Source organism: Puma concolor, chromosome D1 (assembly GCF_028749965.1).
Source record: "Puma concolor isolate L17-30 chromosome D1, mPumCon1.1.hap2, whole genome shotgun sequence".
NCBI lineage: Eukaryota > Metazoa > Chordata > Mammalia > Carnivora > Felidae > Puma > Puma concolor.
Window position 1 is genome coordinate 83,459,863 of NC_141676.1, and position 22,521 is coordinate 83,482,383.

General features: G+C 38.4%; 1 protein-coding gene across 2 annotated transcripts in view; it reads left to right on the forward strand.

Moving 5' to 3' along the window:
* Positions 1-22,521, forward strand: part of ARHGAP42 (Rho GTPase activating protein 42) — a 325,984-nt gene that overhangs the window by 297,864 nt on the left and 5,599 nt on the right. Inside the window, exons 18-22 of one of the 2 annotated variants that reach the window (XM_086678622.1) lie at positions 3,246-3,405; positions 4,585-4,729; positions 5,962-6,342; positions 6,710-6,866; positions 8,791-8,853. In XM_086678622.1, the coding sequence (XP_086534748.1) occupies positions 3,246-3,405; positions 4,585-4,729; positions 5,962-6,342; positions 6,710-6,866; positions 8,791-8,853 (906 nt within the window). The remainder of the gene's footprint in view (positions 1-3,245; positions 3,406-4,584; positions 4,730-5,961; positions 6,343-6,709; positions 6,867-8,790; positions 8,854-22,521) is intronic. The other variant, XM_086678623.1, reaches the window with a different exon arrangement.

The following is a 22,521-nucleotide window of genomic DNA, read 5'->3' on the forward strand; positions in this document are numbered from 1 at the left end:
GAGCTGAAATCAAGAGTCAGTCACTTAACCAACTGAGTGACGCAAGCACCCCTCTAGCAAAGTCTTTTTAAACACACTTTTTTTATATATATATATAATTTTTTTTAATGTTTATTTATTTTTGAGGGAGACAGAGAGAGACAGAGCACGAGCAGAGAGAGAGAAGTAGACACAGGATCTGAAGCAGGCTCCAGGCTCCGAGCTGTCATCACAGAGCCTGATGTGGAGCTTGAACTCACAAACCACGAGAGATCATGACCTAAGCTGAAGTCAGACACTTAACCACTCCTTAAATGTGCTTTTAAAAGCTACATGAGTGTCACATAAAATGTTTTTTGTTTAATTATCCAGAATGTTAAGTGAACTCAAACTCCCCCCTCTTTGTGAATGTGCATGACTTTAGTACAGGGAATAGCAGAGGATACTATCTGGCCATAGAAGAGTGCTTAAAACTCTTTTGCCCATCCTTCATCACCATTCCTGGCTTTTTTCCTAAACCTATATGAAGGTCAATCTTCACTGACTAAGCAGTATTTTTGGAATGTGTATCCAATCACCAGTGACTTAAGTAGACTACAAACAAGTAATAACATTCTTGGTCCCTGGCAACCTTAATATATCTGAAGAAGAGAATTTAAGGCCAATCGTCTGGATTGGTTACTGGTCTAAATTAGGACCAGTGACTAAAAGATTGATTGCAAATCTCCATTAATTAGCTCTGAGACATGGTGTAAACCATTACTTCCTTTCTGAGACTCCTTTTCTTTGTCTTTAAAACAAAGGCCATCTGTGGTCTCTTCTTTGACTCTAACTTTGAATATTTAAAAAAAAATGTTAGAGAGAAATACAGAGTGTGAGTGTGGGGGTGGGGGTGTTGCAGAGAGAGAGAGACACACACACAGAATCTGAAGCAGGCTCCAGGCTCTGAGCTGTCAGCACAGAGCCCAACGCGGGCTCAAACTCACAAACCATGGGATCATGACTTGAGCCAAAGTCAGATGCTTAACCAACTGAGCCACCGAGGTACCCTCTAACCTTGAATTTTTAAAAGGGCAATTGGGTGTCTGTTCCATACAACAAGTTGAGGAAATGAGGTGCAGAAATAGCTGAAATGTGAGGTGAAAAGTGTCTATATTGATTGAGTTAGCTCAGCGGAAGGGAAATTCAGTGAAGAGAAAATTGCTCATCAAAATATTCCGTCTCTTGAGCAACACAATCATAAACTCACCTTTTCAAAACCATTTTTTTAAGAATTCCAAATTCACTCCCCATGAGTTTAATATTAATCGTATTCCAGTTTATTCACACTCCCAGGAACTCTTACATTTTAGCAAGAGTGCCTAAAGCCAATTTCATTACAAGGAAGACTGTCAATTGAGATCATATTTCCTGTAACTCATTATTTAATTTTATCAACCCTATAGGGATAGTTATTCTTCATAGATGAGGAAACTGAAGCCTAGAGTTATTAAATAACTTGGCTGAATGCACCCAGCTTCGAAGTTGGATGGATCCAAGCTTTAAATGCAGGCAGACTCAGTACCTTTACATACTACTTTCTTAGTAGATTCTTTAATACATACTAAACAGTAAATATATAATATTTGTCTATATAAAAAGGAAATGTGGAATGAAACTTCTTCTTATTCTAACCAAGAGCTTCTTAACTAGTGCTTTCTCGGGCACAAGGGAAAAATTCAGTAAGTGAGACAGCTAACTCTTCCGGTCCTGTGCTAGGATTTACATAGGTATTCAAAATCCTGGATTCCCCATAAAATTTTACTTTTGCTTATGGAATGTAGTTAGTGATGCACACTTAGTCAGGTATAACCATGATCTTGTGTTCAGTGCTCCTTTCCAGAACTTCATATTTTAACAACATGCCTGGAAGTAAGATAGAAAAGGCAGTGTATAACCTAGAAGATTGGTCTAATGAATGAAGTTTTCTTTTAGGAATATGTCCAATTCCCAAATTAAGTAGTCAAAGTCATTTTTTTTAATGTTTTATGATTTATTCTTGAGAGAGAGAGAGAGAGCATGAGCAGGGGAGGGGCAGCGAGAGGGAGACACAGAATCCAAAGTAGGATCCAGATTCTAAGCTGTCAGCACAGAACCCGACATAGGGCTTGAACTCACAAGCCATGAGATCATGACCCAAGCCGAAGTCAGACCCAACTGACTGAGCCACCCAGGCACCCCTAGTCAAAGTCAGTTTTGATAGTTACTGGGATTACTTTGCTAAAGTCAGTAATACCAGAGGCTTTTTCTTTCATTTCCATTTTTAAGCCAGCATTGATGTGACCACATCTCCTTCTCTTACTGTTTGCCAACCACAGTGCCCAGCCCTAGGGAGGCACTGAGGGAAGTTTTGAATGAATGGATAGGTGGATGGGTGGATGGATGGAAGGAAATAAGGAAGGAAAAAAAAGGAAGGATAGAAACTTGCATTGGCCAGTTGTCTTATGTAGGGAGCTTAAGAAAACCACAGACTTCTATTCAGAAAACCTGCATTGAAAGAGCATCTGTGTCCCTAATATGCTGTGACCTTGAGTACATCATTTTTACTTTAGGAGGTTTTTAACCTACATAATAGGAAAAACTGACTTTCTGGGAGGATTAAATGAAATAATGTCTATGAAAATGCCTGGCACTAGGTACTCAATAATATGTTTAGTATATCTGAATATAATTCCAACCAACCTAATTTGAACCATCTGTTCTAAAAGAAGTATAGTGCCCTAGAGAATACCTAACAGTTGATAATCTCTGTAGGATAATTGTACTCTATTTAGGATATCAAGATTTATTCCTTTAATGTTTATTTATTTTTTGAGAGAGAGACAGGGGGAGGGGCAGAGAGGGAGACACAGAAGCCAAAGCAGGCTCCAGGTTCCAGGCTCCAAGCTGCCTGTCCAGAGCCCAACGCGGGGCTTGAACTCACGAACTGTGAGATCATGACCTGAGCTGAAGTCAAATGTTTAACCGACTAAGCCACTCAGGCGCCCCGAGATTTATTCCTTTAATTAACCTTTGTAATTAATTTTACTTAGCTAATGTTAACTTTTTATGTCTTTTTAGGCTATACCCACTCATGACAATTAGGAGTAGCTAAACCTGACAATTTGGGAAAATTAACCTATAATGGCATATTTTACATTCTGTTTATGCCACAAATTTGATAAATGAGAACCTTTCATATTTATTAAACTTTTAATTTATGTTATTTTTGTTGCTTGTATTTGCAGAGTATCACTACACAGCCAACAAAATCTCATGACTGTCTCAAACCTTGGTGTCATATTTGGCCCAACTCTAATGCGAGCACAAGAAGAAACTGTGGCTGCCATGATGAATATTAAATTTCAGAATATTGTGGTTGAAATTCTGATAGAGCACTATGAAAAGGTAAGCTGAATTTTCATGTTGAAGTATCAAATCTTGTATTTTGCTTTTAGGAAGGAATTTTCTGTTTGTATTATCTATGAGTTCATTGTGATCTCAGATTCTTATAAAGTATCAGTCCTGTCCATTTTGTATAAATTGCTTCTTCATGAGGACATTGATGTCCTTTTTTCTTGTTTAGTTTTTAAATGCTTCTCAAAAATCTCCAGGTAAATGATTTCCTTTCCTTTTACATCATTTACTTTCAAGATTTTCTTCTTTAGTATTTATGTCGTGAATTTTTCACTCATATTGAGAGAAATTTGTTAGAATCACTTGGTAATTAAGTCTATTTTTAACCTTTTTATCTCCCTGGAATTAGACTTAACAACAACAGTGATATTCTCAATAAAGCAAAAGAATTCCAGGAACAGAGTCTTAAAGTCCTCTCTACATCCAGTCCTTAAACATGGTTTCTTTAACAAGATTGAGATCTTAGAATGGAATGTGGAAATGGAAATTGGGAAAGTCAAATTGATTGGATTATTAAGCAAATGCAGCCATTAAACATCAAAACATTTGTGATTCATTTATGCCTGGTCTAGTGTTTGTGAAAGACTATGCCCCTCTCCTTCCCTTAGTCCCTTCCTGGTACCTATAGAAGAATATCCTTCATTTATCTAAGATTGTAAGCACTCACAACCCAAGACCACATGGGGGAATTCTGTAGCCAAGTACAGACCTCTACCTGCAGCATGTCATATGCGTGACAGCACCTTTTCCTGAGAAGCAAGGAACTGCTTGACTTGGAAGTGATACAGAATGAACCTTTTCCCTTCAGGCTATGTTCAGCATGAAGTGAGAAATAAAATATCACAGAAAAGAGTCAAGATGTCTTGACACAGACATTTGTTCATATTTGAAAGGTTTCTTTAAAATTATTGGAAAATTTTCTGAAATTCATTGTTGGGAAATTGGAGAGGATAAAAAAGAAAACACAGAGAAGGAACATTACTCAGTGTAAGTGGAAAAGTGTAATGGCTGTAGTATATTTTTTGTATCAAGCATCTCTTACCATGAAGCTGATTAAATAGCAAATGGTTCTGAGATTATTTAATAACTCTAAAATATAATTTTATCATGAAAATGGCAATTCCCCCTTTTACTGACCTCTATCCATTTGTTTGTTTTTTTTGTATGTAGATTTTTCATACTGCCCCAGACCCAAGCATTCCTCTTCCTCAGCCTCAGTCTCGATCTGGATCCCGAAGGACAAGAGCAATCTGCCTTTCCACAGGTTCCAGGAAGCCCAGAGGAAGGTATACACCGTGCTTGGCAGAACCTGACAGTAAGTGTGACCGCTTTAGGGAGAAGCTTTCTTCATTCTTTGATTTAGCCTTACTTCACCTTTTTGATAATTAGGGTAGAAATAAATAGAAAATGATCTTAATGATACTGTCTCCCAAACACCCCCCCCCCCGCATTTATATATTCTTTGTCAGTATAGTTACAAGGTACTTTGAACAAACAAATTCATTACTACTACAAAGGAAAAAAAAATAGTTTGCTCAGTGCCCTTTTTTCTGCAACTGTGATTAAGAACATCAGGTACTACTTTGTAGCAGGTTTTGTCCTATTGTTAAAGAGGTAGAGAAGAAAGCAAGAAAAATTCTGGCTGAAACCGTCAGTTTCTTTCTTCCTATCACATTATGTCCTTAAAGCATCATCTCTTGGGTATCAAAGTGTCTGAGAGAGAGAGAGAAAAAAGAAATAAATAGAGAAACCACACTACACATTATCACTAACTTCCCGTTCTGAACCCAACACCACAGTGAAGTGCGTGGCAGCTTAAGACCACAGTGGATGTTAAATTTGTGGCTGTTCTTATTTTACTTTATACCCTTAAGCCTCCCAATTTTTCTCACAGTCAGTATTTAACAAAAAATACTAATTTTTAATTTAGATATGTTCAAATTATTATAGTTTTAGGAACATTAAAAAATAATCTGTTAACTAGCCAGTTTCTTATGTTGCTATAATCTTGGTAGGAAAAGAAAAAGTCTTTTCTTTTAAAAATGTGAGCAGTGTATAATTTGCAGCTGACATTACTGGTGACTTTGAATGAAGAAAGAATCAGATGCATTATAACATGAGAAAAGTTAAAAAAGGCAGAAACAGATCTTTCAATATCCCTCTTTCCATTGATCTCTTATAATGTCATCAAAGAATCTTATTTGTACTACTTATGAGTTCTTTTTCAGAAGCAAGTTTTGTCTGAATTTGAGTCAACCCCCAATCCTTTAAGAAGTAACATTATTTCATAGGGTCAGGGTACGTGTAAAATCTCCCTTGAATAGTATTAAAAAATGCATTCACTAATTTAAAATGCACGTTTTACAGCCTTTCTTAGAACTGAGAAAAGTTCTCCATACTGGGTAAAGATCTGTCAATTCAGTGGGGTCAGTGGGGTCAATTCAGGTGGCCACAGGGCACACGTGCGTTGGAGAATGTGGAAGGGTTTGGGTTGTATTGTTCTCAGTAGAAGGTCCCTGTTGTTTTCTCGCTCCTGCTCCCGCTCAGGTGACTCTTACAGCAGCAGCCCAGACAGTACGCCCATGGGGAGCATCGAGTCCCTCTCCTCTCATTCCTCTGAACAAAACAGCACAACCAAGTCTGCTTCCTGCCAGGCCAGGGAGAAATCTGGAGGAATTCCTTGGATTGTATCCCCATCACCCTCCAATGGACAGAAAAGTCTTGGACTCTGGACAACTAGTCCTGAATCAAGTTCTAAAGAGGATGCAACCAAAACAGATGCAGAATCAGATTGCCAGAGTGTTGCCTCGGTCACCAGCCCCGGGGATGGTTCCCCACCCATAGACCTGGTCAAGAAAGGGCCTTATGGGCTTTCAGGACTGAAAAGAACCTCCGCTTCTTCTCTCAGATCCATCTCTGCAGCTGAAGGTAAACCAGATTTGAGCTTATGTAAAATGTCATTGTCTCTGTGCCACTTGCCGAATTGCTCAACATGATTAAGCAGGGAAAAGTTAATGGTGAAGGGGCTAACAATGCTGTTCCTGAGCTAGGATATTTAAAACTCCTGTGCACTGTGACTTCTTTCCTGGTTATTTCCATCTCTGTGAGGTGATGTCTGTGTAATTACTATAGATTGTGATCTCCCTGAATGATGGGCTGCTGTGCTCAAAGAACATTCTGTACCTTCTCATTTGGGCTTAGAAAAAACACTTCCTTTTGTTATGAGCATGTACTGTGTTACTGCTATTATTTTGTCTGATAGCACCTTGCCTGTTTTCTTGGGCTTTCTTTTTAGGAAACAAGAGCTACTGTGGATCCATTCAAAGCTTAACTTCTGTAGGTTCCAAAGAGATGCCCAAAGCCCCACCAAACCCAGACCTGCCTCCAAAAATGTGCAGGAGGTTAAGGCTAGACACTGCCTCAAGCAATGGCTACCAGCGACCTGGCTCTGTGTAAGTGAGAGAGAGTGTATATTTGTTGTATCTTCCAGGGGTACACAGGAGTTGAGTATATCCAAAAGAACCCTTAGGACTCCCACAACTGAATACCTCATCTGCAGAGTAGGAACAATCATCTTCTGTAGGACCCTATCCCCTTCTACAAATGATGTACAAGTTAGAAGAGGCTTAAAGTATGTATGTGTATACATATACAGACACATACAATTTCAGTCACTTGCCTTACAAGCAAAACAATGGCTTAATTTAAGGACATGAGAATAGATGTATAATGTAATAGTTCTGGGTTTTCAAAGTAGACATTCTAAAAGCTAGACATTTACCTCTCAGCTGAGCAAACTGTCCTTATATCTCAACTTCCCCACCTCCTTGTTAGAAATACAACTACTGTGTAGATAGTGAGGGTTTGTTTTCTCTCCTCTCCATCATCTGTCTCCCCTATCTGAGTATTCACTGATTTAAATTAGCTCATGGAGAACAGGAGCTTGAAAGGTGAGAGGGGGTACTTCTATTCAAAAGACATGACCCAGGAGTGTAAAGGCAGATAGGATAGGTACATCGATGTAAATAAGAAGGGGACAAAGAAAAGAACTTAGATAAACAAGCAAAATCTAAACAGGAAAGTTTTTATCCCTTTCATTTTGTTTTCCTGACTTACTGAGTTTTCCAAATGCCATATGAGCTATTACTGGGCATCTTTACATATGTTATCTCTTAATGTCCTTCATGTACTTCCACAGTAGGTAGTAGAAACCTCATTTTAGAGATAATGAGAACTAATACTTGGAAAGTTAAGGAACCAGTTTAATTATTCATTGAAAGTCCAGTAAGGCATTTCACTAAGCCTGTTTCCATAGAAACAGTGTCTTAAATTCATTCGTTCATCACCTTCTTTGACAAGAACCTTTTATTTTCAGAGTGTGTTTACCATACATTATCTCTCTTGGTCAGAAATCCAAGTACCACTATATAGACCAATACTATATTTGATATCTGTCTACTGCCCGGTATGTATAGTTCTAGCTGTTAAGGGAAATTAAATTTTAAGCCAATATGTCAAGGGAGATGAGAGAATATAAACTCCATCCTTTGTGAGGGAAAGAGAAGATTCACTTCTGTCTTACAACTGTACTGACAAAGTATGAATTAAAATTGAGACAATGTGTATTCCATATTAGGTATAAAATGAACCTTCTGATTATCAACTGGCTAGGTTCTGGGAGAAAAGTTGATCAATTAAAGAAATAAGATACATGTTAAAATCTAGTTTAAAATATCATTCAAGGAATTTGATATTCTCTTCTAGTAAATATAGAAACTTTTCTAATTACCCCTGGTGCCTTAGTTTTAATATAGTCTCACTTTTTCAAATAGACAGTGCCTAGCCTCCCATGAATTGAAATAAGATTTGAATCCACAAATGTATTCATTGACCATATTTTCAGAGTTCCCTCTTTTCACTTTATAGGAACTGTGTTCAAATTAAAAAAATGAAACATTTTAGAATTAGTTTTGTCTTAGCTATCAGAATGAACAACAGTTCTTTGTCTTGATGATTTGATTCTTCCCTGTGGCTCCACAGGAGTCAAAATCACTGCCAGAAGCTGAGTGGGGAGAAAATGTTCTTTTTTACTGTTCCCATAGTTTTTTGAAGTAGAAAAGATGAGAACAGTAAGATCCCCAAGGGAAGGGGAGGTAGCTATAGGTTTATTACATCTGGTACTCTATGAGCTGGAGACTAGATCTAAAAATTTCTGCCACATTAAATCTTAAAACAATTAAAATTCAGATCAAATTTTGAAGATAGTTCTTAAGTAATTATTTTTGGTTTGTGTTAAGTTATAACCCTGAATTATACTTTGAACTGAATAATATAATTTTTATTTTAATGAAAATCGCATTTTAAAATTATTTTCAGTGTGGCAGCAAAAGCCCAACTGTTTGAAAATGTTGGTTCACTTAAACTGGATTCTTCTGGGCGGTAAGTTCTCAAAACCCTTAAAATGAAAAAAATAAATAAATAAAGTAGTGGTGACATTGTTGCTTTTTGTTGACATACTGAGTCATCTTTGACAGCCTGACCTTCAGTTCTGCAGATGGTGAAATCCACACTCACTGTCTTGCACATGGGGAAAAAGATCATGTCTGTAAACAGCATTTAGCCTCTCAGACTGTTCCACTGATGCCTTATTTACTAAAATCTTCACAAAGGAAGAGTTCTAAACAAGTTTTCTAAAAGATACAAGTTGCCATAACCTTTTGCATACTAAAGACTCCTTTGATGACAATTTGTGGAAAGTTTCCAAAGGTATATTCATGACTTTGAAAAGTTACAGAACTTTTTCTGGAACAAGTTTTATGAATATGCATTAAAAATTTGCTTATTACTAATGGCCACTGGGTTGCTCTAAACAGCTCTTTTTTTGAGTGCAGTACTTCATTCAGGATTTCCAGATTTTACCTTTCACTCTGTTGTAAAAAAGACGCAGGTTGTTGCATCTTACTGCTATTAATGTGCTTGCTTCTAAGGTTTTGCTTTCCTCTCCTCCCCTTGTAAAATTGATTCTTCTCATCCACAGTGGGCTTTGGTTTTTTATCTGAATATGTCTGAAATAATGGAATTTTATAGTATTTTGATATTTCTGGTTTTTTGTTTTGTTTTACCATCAGCAGCTAGTAGAGGTATGTGTCATTTAATAAATGCTTGTTATTAAAAGAGCATATAAATGAGACCACTTGAAGAATAAATTTTGATTTTTCCTTTGGATGCACAAAGGCAATTTCGAGCTTCCCATTCATATTTGGATAATTGAGGTTTTGAAGTAAAAGAACCACAGTTAATTGAAGTATCACTATATTTAACCACTGTTGTACACCTGAAAAAAATATAACACTGTTAACTATACGGGAATTAAATTTTTTAAAAAAGGTTGTTCAACCATAGAATTTTATTGACCCTTTTAAAGTATGTGTACTTTTTCAGCAGTAGGCATTTACTAAATACCTATACAATATTGGGCTTTTGCTAGTTACTAGGGATAACAGTGACCTTCAACTTCTGGTATTTTTTTTTTCTCACAAGACCTAGCAGGGGTCTTTGTGTATCAATGCTTTTGACTTCACAGAGTTGAGCCACTTTGGTATCTTACAGGTATGTTGGTTGATCCACGGAACTTATGTAACAAATCCCAGAGTAATTTCATTTACCTTACCTCCATCAATAGTATCTTCACCTTCTTCCCTTTGATCAAGATTTGGTGAAAACCAGGTACTGTGCATATCAGAGCAAACATCAGTTCTCTGAAACTGTCATCATTTTTAGACCTTAGTGTATGGGATTTAACTTTGCTACTTCTGTCTTGCTATATCATTGAATTGCTCCAGTAGGTGGAGTCCTTTTATTATGAAGCTCTAAGCAACCTGTAAGAGCTCAAGTTATGTAATCAAAGAGATAATCCTTTAAGAGCTTTAAGAAAACAAGCTATTAATCAAGTAAATCAGAATACTGTCAAATACTGAGATGTCAACAATGAACCTATGCATTTTTAATATACTTTTATATTATACTCTAAATCAACTTCTAATAGGCTGTCAGCATAAACTTAGAGCTTCTCAATACATTGAAGGTTGGAGTCATTATTTGTCAACAGTTCCACAGCGCTTGTTGATGGTGTCATAGCTTTTCACCAAAAGACAGGCCCAGTGGAGCACAACAAATATCAGGGTCAGATAGACCTACGTTTAAATTCTTGGTCTACCACTTTCTAGTTGCAGTAACCTTGGAGTTACATATTTAGGAAAAATATTTTCTTTTTTTTTTCAATATATGAAGTTTATTGTCAAATTGGTTTCCATACAACGCCCAGTGCTCATCCCAAAATGTGCCATCCTCAATACCCATCACCCACCCTCCCCTCCCTCCCACCCCCCGTCAACCCTCACTTTGTTCTCAGTTTTTAAGAGTCTCTTATGCTTTGGCTCTCTTCCACTCTAACTTCTTTTTTTTTTTTTTTTCCTTCCCCTCCCGCCAGGGTTTCTGTTCAGTATCTCAGGACCCACATAAGAGTGAAACCATATGGTATCTGTCTTTCTCTGTATGGCTTATTTCACTTAGCATCACACTCTCCAATTCCATCCACGTTGCTACAAAGGGCCATATTTCATTCTTTCTCATTGCCACGTAGTATTCCATTGTGTATATAAACCACAATTTCTTTATCCATTCATCAGTTGATGGACATTTAGGCTCTTTCCATAATTTGGCTATTGTTGAGAGTGCTGCTATGAACATTGGGGTACAAGTGTCCCTATGCATCAGTACTCCTGTATCCCTTGGGTAAATTCCTAGCAGTGCTATTGCTGGGTCATAGGGTAGGTCTATTTTTAATTTTTTGAGGAACCTCCACACTGTTTTCCAGAGTGGCTGCACCAATTTGCATTCCCACCAACAGTGCGAGAGGGTTCCCGTTTCTCCACATCCTCTCCAGCATCTATAGTCTCCTGATTTGTTCATTTTGGCCACTCTGACTGGCATGAGGTGATATCTGAGTGTGGTTTTGATTTGTATTTCCCTGGTAAGGAGCGACGTTGAGCATCTTTTCATGTGCCTGTTGGCCATCTGGATGTCTTCTTTAGAGAAGTGTCTATTCATGTTTTCTGCCCATTTCTTCACTGGGTTATTTGCTTTTCGGGTGTGGAGTTTGGTGAGCTCTTTATAGATTTTGGATACTAGCCCTTTGTCCGATATGTCATTTGCAAATATCTTTTCCCATTCCGTTGGTTGCCTTTTAGTTTTGTTGGTTGTTTCCTTTGCTGTGAAGAAGCTTTTTATCTTCATAAGATCCCAGTAGTTCATTTTTGCTTTTAATTCCCTTGCCTTTAGGGATATGTCAAGTAAGAAATTGCTACGGCTGAGGTCAGAGAGGTCTTTTCCTGCTTTCTCCTCTAGGGTTTTGATGGTTTCCTGTCTCACATTCAGGTCCTTTATCCATTTTGAGTTTATTTTTGTGAATGGTGTGAGAAAGTGGTCTAGTTTCAATCTTCTGCATGTTGCTGTCCAGTTCTCTCAGCACCATTTGTTAAAGAGACTGTCTTTTTTCCATTGGATATTCTTTCCTGCTTTGTCAAAGATGAGTTGGCCATACGTTTGTGGGTCTAGTTCTGGGGTTTCTATTTCTATTCCATTGGTCTATGTGTCTGTTTTTGTGCCAATACCATGCTGTCTTGATGATGACAGCTTTGTAGAAGAGGCTAAAGTCTGGGATTGTGATGCCTCCTGCTTTGGTCTCCTTCTTCAAAATTACTTTGGCTATTCGGGGCCTTTTGTGGTTCCATATGAACTTTAGGATTGCTTGTTCTAGTTTCGAGAAGAATGCTGGTGCAATTTTGATTGGGATTCATTGAATGTGTAGGTAGCTTTGGATAGTATTGACATTTTGACAATATTTATTCTTCCAATCCATGAGCAAGGAATGTTTTTCCATTTCTTTATATCTTCTTCAATTTCTTTCATAAGCTTTCTATAGTTTTCAGCATACAGATCTTGTACATCTTTGGTTAGATTTATTCCTAGGTATTTTATGCTTTTGGTGCAATTGTGAATGGGATCAGTTTCTTTATTTGTCTTTCTGTTGCTTCATTATTAGTGTATAAGAATGCAACTGATTTCTGTACACTGATTTTGTATGCTGCAACTTTGCTAAATTCATGTATCAGTTCTAGCAGACTTCTGGTGGAGTCTGTCAGATTTTCCATGTATAATATCATGTAATCTGCAAAAAGTGAAAGCTTAACTTCATCTTTGCCAATTTGGATGCCTTTGATTTCCTTTTGTTGTCTGATTGCTGATGCTAGCATTTCCAACACTATGTTAAACAACAGCGGTGAGAGTGGACATCCCCGTCGTATTCCTGATCTCAGGGGAAAAGCTCTCAGTTTTTCCCCATGGAGGATGATATTAGCTGTGGGCTTTTCATAAATGGCTTTTATGATGTTGAAGTATGTTCCTTCTATCCCGACTTTCTCGAGGGTGTTTATTAAGAAAGTTTGCTGAATTTTGTCAAATGCCTTTTCTGCATCGATTGACAGGATCATATGGTTCTTATCTTTTCTTTTATTAATGTGATGTATCACATTGATTCATTTGCAAATATTGAACCAGCCCTGCATCCCAGGAATGAATCCCACTTGATCATGGTGAATAATTCTTTTTATATGCTGTTGAATTTGATTTGCTAGTATCTTATTGAGAATTTTTGCATCCATATTCATCAGGGATATTGGCCTGTAGTTCTCTTTTTTACTGGGTCTCTGTCTGGTTTAGGAATCAAAGTAATACTGGCTTCATAGAATGAGTCTGGAAGTTTTTCTTCCCTTTCTATTTCTTGGAATAGCTTGAGAAGGATAGGTATTATCTCTGCTTTAAACGTCTGGTAGAACTCCCCTGGGAAGCCATGTGGTCCTGGACTCTTACTTATTGGGAGATTTTTGATAACAGATTCAATTTCTTCGCTGGTTATGGGTCTGTTCAAGCTTTCTATTTCCTCCTGATCGAGTTCTGGAAGAGTGTGGGTGCTTAGGAATTAGTCCATTTCTTCCAGGTTGTCCAATTTGTTGGCATATAATTTTTCATAGTATTCCCTGATAATTGTTTGTATCTCTGAGGGATTGGTTGTCATAATTCCATTTTCATTCATGATTTTATCTATTTGGGTCATCTCCCTTTTCTTTTTGAGAAGCCTGGCTAGAGGTTTATCAATTTTGTTTATTTTTTCAAAAAACCAACTCTTGGTTTCGTTGATCTGCTCTACAGTGTTTTTAGATTCTATATTGTTTATTTCTGCTCTGATCTTTATTATTTCTCTTCTTCTGCTGGATTTAGGCTGTCTTTACTGTTCTGCTTCTATTTCCTTTAGGTGTGCTGTTAGATTTTGTATTTGGGATTTTTCTTGTTTCTTGAGATAGGCCTGGATTGCAATGTATTTTCCTCTCAGGACTGCCTTCGCTGCATCCCAAAGCGTTTGGCTTGTTGTATTTTCATTTTCATTTGTTTCCATATATTTTTTAATTTCTTCTCGAATTGTCTGGTTGACCCATTCATTTTTTAGAAGGGTGTTCTTTAACCACCATGCTTTTGGAGGTTTTCCAGCCTTTTTCCTGTGGTTGATTTCAAGCTTCATAGCATTGTCGTCTGAAAGTATGCATGGTATGATCTCAATTCTTGTATACTTATGAAGGGCTGTTTTGTGACCCAGTATGCGATCTATCTTGGAGAATGTTCCATGTGCACTCGAGAAGAAAGTATATTCTGTTGCTTTGGGATGCAGAGTTCTAAATAGATCTGTCAAGTCCATTTGATCCAATGTATCATTCAGGGCCCTTGTTTCTTTATTGACCATATGTCTAGAGGATCTATCCATTTCTGTAAGTGGGGTGTTAAAGTCCCCTGCAATTACCACATTCTTATCAATAAGGTAGCTTATGTTTATGAGTAATTGTTTTATATATTTGGGGGCTACTGTATTCGGTGCATAGACATTTATAATTGTTAGCTCTTCCTGATGGATAGACCCTGTGACTATTATATAATGCCCTTCTTCATCCCTTGTTATAGCCTTTAATTTATAGTCTAGTTTGTCTGATATAAGTATGGCTACTCCAGCTTTCTTCTGACTTTCAGTGGCATGATAAATAGTTCTCCATCCCTTCACTCTCAATCTAAAGGTGTCCTCAGGTCTAAAATGAGTCTCTTGTAGGCAGCAAATAGATGGGGCTTGTTTTTTTATCCATTCTGATACCCTATGTCTTTTGGTTGGCGCATTTAGTCCATTTACATTCAGTGTTATTATAGAAAGATACGGGTTTAGAGTCATTGTGATGTCTGTAGGTTTCATGCTTGTAGTGATGTCTCTGGTACTTTGTCTCACAGGATCCCCCTTAGGATCTCTTGTAGGGCTGGTTTAGTGGTGAGGAATTCCTTCAGTTTTTGTTTGTTTGGGAAGACCTTTATCTCTCCTTCTATTCTAAATGACAGACTTGCTGGATAAAGGATTCTCGGCTGCATATTTTTTCTGTTCATCGCATTGAAGATCTCCTGCCATTCCTTTCTGGGCTGCCAAGTTTCAGTAGAGAAATCAGTCAGGAGTCTTATGGGTCTCCCTTTATATGTTTATCCTTTATACATTTCCTTTATACGTATATCTCTAGCTGCTTTCAGAATTTTCTCTTTATCCTTGTATTTTTCCAGTTTCACTATGATATGTCATGCAGAAGATCGATTCAAGTTACGTCTGAAGGGAGTTCTCTGTGTCTCTTGGATTTCAATGCCTTTTTCCTTCCCCAGATCCTGGAAGTTCTCAGCTATTATTTCTTCAAGTACACCTTCAGCACCTTTGCCTCTCTCTTCCTCCTCTGGAATACCAATTATGTGTGTATTATTTCTCTTTAGTGCATCACTTAGTTCTCTAATTTTCCCCTCATACTCCTGGATTTTTTTATCTCTCTTTTTCTCAGCTTCTTCTTTTTCCATAATTTTATCTTCTAGTTCACCTATTCTCTCCTCTGCCTCTTCAATCCGAGCCATAGTTGTCTCCATTTTGTTTTGCAGTTCGTTGATAGCATTTTTTAGCTCCTCCTGGCTATTCCTTAATCCCTTGATCTCTGTAGCAAGAGATTCTCTGCTGTCCTTTATACTGTTTTCAAGCCCAGCGATTAATTTTATGACACTTATTCTAAATTCACTTTCTGTTATATTGTTTAAATCCTTTTTGATCAGTTCGTTAGCTGTTGTTATTTCCTGGATGTTTTTCTGAGGGGAATCCTTCTGTTTGGTCATTTTGGATAGTCCCTGGAGTGGTTCCGGACTGCGGGGCACTTCCCTTGTGCTGTCTTGCATAACTTGTGTTGGTGGGCGGGGCCGCAGTCAGACCTGATGTCTGCCCCCAGCCCAATGCTAGGGCCACAGTCAGACTGGTGTGTACCTTCTCTTCCCCTCTCCTAGGGGCGGGATTCACCGTGGGGTGGCGTGGCCTGTCTGGGCTACTTGCACACTGCCAGGCTTGTGGTGCTGGGGATCTGGCATATTAACTGGGGTGTATCGGCAAGGTGCACAGGGGCAGGAGGGGCAGGCTCAGCTCTCTTTTCCTTCGGAGATCTGCTTCGGGAGGGACCCTGGACACAGGGAGGGAGTCCGACCCGCTGGAGGGATGGCTCCGCAGAAGCACAGCGTTGGGTGTTTGTGCGGTGCTAGCAAGTTGCTCTTTGGGATTTTGGCTGGGGGATGAGCGAGGGAGATGGCGCTGGCGAGCACCTTTGTTCCCCACCAAGGTGAGCTCTGTCGTCTGGGGCTCAACAACTCCCTCCCGTTGTCCTCCAGCCCTCCCGTTCTCCGAGCAGAGCTGTTAGCTTATAACGTTCCAGATTTCAAGTCCCGCTTGCTGTCGGAACACACTCCGTCCGACCCCTCCGCTTTTGCCAGCCAGACTCAGGGGCTCTGCTTGGCTGGCAGGCTGCCCCTCCACCCCGGCTCCCTCCCGCCAGTCCGTGCAGTGCGCACCGCCTCTCCGCCCTTCCTACCTTCTTCCGTGGGCCTCTCATCTGCACTTAGCTCCAGAGACTCCATTCTGCTAGTCTTCTGGCGGTTTTCTGGGTTATTTAGGCAGGTGTAGGTGGAATCTAAGTGATCAGCAGGACGCGCAGTGAGCCCAGTGTGCTCCTACGCTGCCATCTTCGAAAAATATTTTCTTTTTCTATAAAATGAAGATCATAATTCTTCCCTTGACAAATTCTTATAAATGTACACTACAATTTATTTGCAGTACTTGCTAAGTTCTCTGTAGATGGTCTATGATGGTAACTATTATTATTGTTATTTAAAGTGCTTGCTTAAGATATTGAAGCCTCTAATATATTAATGTTACTAAATCACTAACCATTGGCAATCACCTGATACTATTTTATACCACTAAATACAAGTGAAAAACAGATAGAAATTGAGGGCATTTCCCATACTAACCTCCTACAAAGTCTATTTTGCTTTCTTTCTAGGGAGCTCAGGGTTATCCTTGAATTGGACCTTGAAGAATGATAGAACCAGTAGTAGGCAGTAGGACGACTAGCCATGTTTGGGAAAGAGACCTAATGGGAGATTTCAGTGGATGGCTTTGAACAACAGGAAAGTAACACTTCTGGGAGTTACTGTAGACTGAGTCATTGAACAAAGGGGTGATCTAATCATGGGTGCACTTGAATAGATCACTCAAGTGGCTTTTCTTTTTTTTTTTTTTTTTAATTTTTTTTCAACGTTTTTTATTTATTTTTGGGACAGAGAGAGACAGAGCATGAACGGGGGAGGGGCAGAGAGAGAGGGAGACACAGAATCGGAAACAGGCTCCAGGCTCCAAGCCATCAGCCCAGAGCCCGACGCGGGGCTCGAACTCACGGACCGCGAGATCGTGACCTGGCTGAAGTCGGACGCTTAACCGACTGCGCCACCCAGGCGCCCCTCAAGTGGCTTTTCTAGGAGGTTGTGAAGGGGAGAGAACAGTTGGCCATCTAGGATGGAATTTGTGAGGTTTAAAGGGCCTTAATTAGGGCAGTAACAAAAGCATGAAAAACCATAAGGAGAATTTTATGGATCAGACCAGGATTGGGCAACTGCTTGGATATTTTGGGAATGAAAGATAGGTAAAGAAAATTCCAAGTCTTTGAGACTGACTGTCAAAAAGAATGGAAATTTAGCTTCTGATCTTAGCTTGTGAGTATATAGGAGAGGAAAGGAAATGTTGACCATAATGTTCAAGGAGCCTGAGGAATGTTCAAGGAACTGCCTGAGGACAGGCAGTTAGAAATGTGCAACTGGAACCAGGGGAGGGCATGGTGTTTGATGCCATTTGAGAAACTTCCATACAGCAGTTATACTGCATAAATAAAGCTGAGGGTACTCAATGATGGAGCTTATTGAGTGAAAAAGGAAAAATATCTGAGCATTGGTCTTTGGTGAATGGTTTTATTTAAGGGTCAAGCATGTGAGTGTGAAGAAATGATAAAGAGAAGTAATGGTCAATGTGATAGAAGCAAAAGTGTCAAGGAGATCATTAGAGGAGGACACTGGTTTTAATCTCTAAGGCATCACTGGAAATCTTGAAGAAATCAGGTTCAGTGGAGTGGGAGGGGTCACTCTGCAAGGAGCTTGACCTATAAGACTTGTTAATATGAAGATTCCTGAGTTGCTGCAGACTCTGTAAACCAGAATATCTGAGACTGAAACCTGGAGAATATGAATTTTTGACAACATCCCCAAATGGTTTTTATGTACCAAAAAATACTGTTTTTGAGAGTCATTTGAACAGAGAAAAATGTCTTAGTGCCTAGCACATCCTTAAGTAGACATTGGTTATATACAATGCCTTCAAAAGCCAAATGTCACTAGGCTCTGTTTCACCATTATAAAATATGTGGAAAATGGTACTTTTAAAGCCTTCACCTAAATGTCAGTTAAATTTGGGCGGAGGGGAAGATCCACTTTAACATAATTTACGCAAGCTATACAAATATCTTCTGAAGGTTGAATTGAGAATTATATGGTTGAGAATTAGGAAAATTGAGAGTGCCTGGCTCATTATAAGCAATCACATATTTCTATTGTCATAATTTAAAAGCAGTGTTGAAAAAAATAAAACCAATGTTTTGTTTACAATTGCAAAGCACCAAAGCAAAACTCAACAAAGTCTTCTCATCCAGTGAGTTTGAGATTTAAGAAGGCTGTCATTGATTTAGAGCACAGTACACATGTAAGATACACATAACATATTGTGCTACATTAAGAAACACAAAAGAATGCATTATTTTTAAGAATAACATTTTTTTTTCTCTTAGAGAATGTGGGTAGTACTAATAAATTTTTAAAAAGTAAAGGAAAGCCACCTCTTATCTCACCACCTGAAGACAACCTCAGTTAACATTTTGGTTCACAACCACCTAATCTCATCTATGACCATGGTTCTTGAAATTTTTGGTCTCAGAACACCTTTATACACTAAAGAAAAAGAAAACATTGAGAACCTCCAAGGAGCTTTTGTTTATGTGGATTATATCTATTTATATTTACTAGAAATTTAAACTGAGCAATTTAAAAATATTTATGAATTTAGTAAAAATATGAATAAGTTAATGCAACTAAAGAGGTGTAACAGTAACATGCTTTGTTGTTGGAGGACAGAATTGTGATTATTTACTCTTATTTACTGTCAGCAATTATCAATAATAGATATGATTTTTTTTTCACTGATATTAAGAGACTTCACAGATGACATTCAAATAGTCACTACAAATGTTCTAGACCAGCAATCAGGAGATGTAGTTTCTAGCCTGACTCTGCTGTAACTTTAATTTCTCTTGGACTTCATTTCTACATATAGAAGATGAACCAAGCAAAATGCCTGTTTCCTTTCAAAATCCAAACTCCTATCACCTAAGTCACCTGATGATCACAAGTCCTACAACATTTGGAGGTCACCCTTTTCTATAAAACCTAGGCAGAGAGTTTTTGTGCCTACCCCTAGATCACAATAGGGTCTAACCTCCCCACCACTTTCCTCTTCCAAAGGCCATATTTTTAATGTGTTTTGAAAACAACAGAAATTGTTTCACATCCAACACTAACCCAGACCGCATGGAAGCCCACTCCTCCTCTGTTGTTGCCATATACTGAACGTGCTGCAGTCAGCTTCCATTCCTTAATGATGGTGACTACTGAGAGCTCAGGAACTGACACCTCTCTTCCTTAATCCCATCAAAGCACCATTAATACAATAACAAAGATTTTTTAAAAGGCCATTACATATGAATATAAATAAATTTTATGAAAATATTTTTTAAAACAAAGAGCTACTTTATTTAACATTTTTGTAGACCTCTTTAAAACATGGCATACTAGGGGCGCCTGGGTGGCGCAGTCGGTTAAGCGTCCGACTTCAGCCAGGTCACGATCTCGCTGTCCGTGAGTTCGAGCCCCGCATCGGGCTCTGGGCTGATGGCTCGGAGCCTGGAGCCTGTTTCCGATTCTGTGTCTCCCTCTCTCTCTGCCCCTCCCCCGTTCATGATCTGTCTCTCTCTGTCCCAAAAATAAATAAACGTTGAAAAAAAAAAATGTTTAAAAAAAAACATGGCATACTAGGGGCGCCTGGGTGGCGCAGTCGGTTAAGCGTCCGACTTCAGCCAGGTCACGATCTCGCGGTCCGTGAGTTCGAGCCCTGCGTCAGGCTCTGGGCTGATGGCTCGGAGCCTGGAGCCTGTTTCCGATTCTGTGTCTCCCTCTCTCTCTGCCCCTCCCCCGTTCATGCTCTGTCTCTCTCTGTCCCAAAAATAAATAAACGTTGAAAAAAAAAAAAATTTATAAAAAAAAAAAAAAAAAAAAAAACATGGCATACTAGAATATAAATGGATTCTCGTATATACTTCATTTGCTCTCAGAGCAATGTCCTCTCAGGGCCCTACCTACCCATCCATCCAGGTTCCCCTTGACTATACTTTGTGAACCACTCCTCTGTGATAAACACAGAAAAGGAATTATGCAGGTGGTGCTCACTGTATTGCTCCAACATAGTACCCAACAGAGAAAAGATGCTCAACAAAGTTGTTGGGTAAATGAATAAAATAATACATTTTTAACTTAAAAAGACTTTGTTACTCACTTTTTCACTTCATTTTCAATGGAGTTGCAATGCACGTGCCTTTTACATAAGCAGCTTTACAAGCGTCCATGGGAGTTCTTTAGCATTGAGGCATTCAGTATTCACTCAGATATCTAAGCCAGAAACAGCCAGTATTTGTTGACAAAAGCGTAAAAAAGGAACATGTGACTAATTTTAACAAATCTCCAACCAGTGGCCCAGAAGCAAATGTAGTATTTATTGTAAATAGTCATGGGCAATTTAGGGGCCTTGCAAGGACATATTTTTTTATAAAATAATTGCCTTACAGGCTAATATTGTTTTATGCCATGTGTTCTTCTACATTATTATTTAAATTAGCTGCCTGATGCTTTATTTGGGTTGGTGTTTTTAAATCTTCTGATGAAGACTTAGGTTTTGATTTTTTTGTTTTTAGCTTTTCTATATGTTACTACTACGTTGGCATCTTTTTAACTATATCTAGGTTCATTCCTCCTTCCTTCATACAAAAAATATACGTGTGTGTGTGTGTGTGTGTGTGTGGATCATTAAGTGACCCTCCAGAAAATATTGTATCAATTTTGGTCAATCATAGCTTATGATTAAGATAAGCATTGTGAATTTTGCACACTTATCAAAGCTCTGTAAGTTTACTAATTAGTAATAGTGTATAGAATTAGGAATGAATCTCATGAACAGATCATTCTCTGGATGATAAGGGAAGAAATAGCTTTCAGCATGCTGAGTGTCATTACCTTACTCTCCCATGCAATAAGAAGCAAGATTTTCAGAATCCTTTTCAAAGAATATTAGGATCTTCTTAAGAAAGACCTAATAGGTGACAGTATTATTTTCACATCTTCTTCAATATACCAAGGCAGTAAAAGAGGAAGCATTAGCACCTGAAGAGAAAACTTCACAGTCACAGACATCTACATTAAATCATCAAAGCTTTCTGCTGAGTTAACACCTGTAGTTACAGATCTCAGCAGAAGAAAATTATACCTGTCTAGTCATATGCACAGATGATTGAAAAGTCAGGACAGATATTATTTTGTGCTGTGTATTTTTGACACATACAACAATATCTTTATTTCATGATATAATTATTCTACATGCCTCCCCCTTGCTACCCAATCCCATAAAACACTATAGAGAGAACATTCATATCTGAAATATTTACAAAAATAGTTTGGTTGTATTCAGTATATAATTTCAAAAACTATATCATTGCAATGATTATTATATCTTTTTTTTAAGTTTATTTATTTATTTTGAGAGAGTGAGAGTAAGGGGAGGGGTAGAGAGAGATAGGGAGAGAGAATCTCAAGCAGGCTCTGCACTGTTAGCACAGAACTCGATGCAGAGATCGAACTCATGAATCATGATATCATGACCTGAGCCAAAATCAAGACTTGGAGGCTTAACCGGCTAAGCCACACAGGCACCCCAGGATTATTATATCTTAATCATTTCTATAACTGGAAATTATTTCCTTATGCATCTCTTAGATTAATGATTCAAAGCAGTAGGACTTAATATTAGAGAAAATTGTTGCCGTTAGAAAATTTGGTTTTTTTGAAAAACACATATTTTTAGAGAAATGGTTCTGGGACTCTTAATTATGTCAGCTATCAGATCATATTAGATCAAATCATACGAAATTAGATCAAATGATTATAATTGACTAGAAGATTTATAGGAAAAACTAATGTATTTTTTTTTTTTATTTAGGATTATCATGGTCCGATTCTTACAAGTCTTCATAACTTGGTAGTATCCTCTCCCCCCCCCCACACCCATGTCAGCCAGCACATACATTCATGTGCCTGCATGTACATACACACACGTACATATGATTCTTCTTTAGTGTAGAGCCCTGTACTTCCTCAGTTCTTCCTTGCATGATGCAGCCCTGAGAAGTGTTCTGTGTGGGCTAGTAGTCATTCCTAAATCTGCCTGCTGTAGGCTCTCCTAGG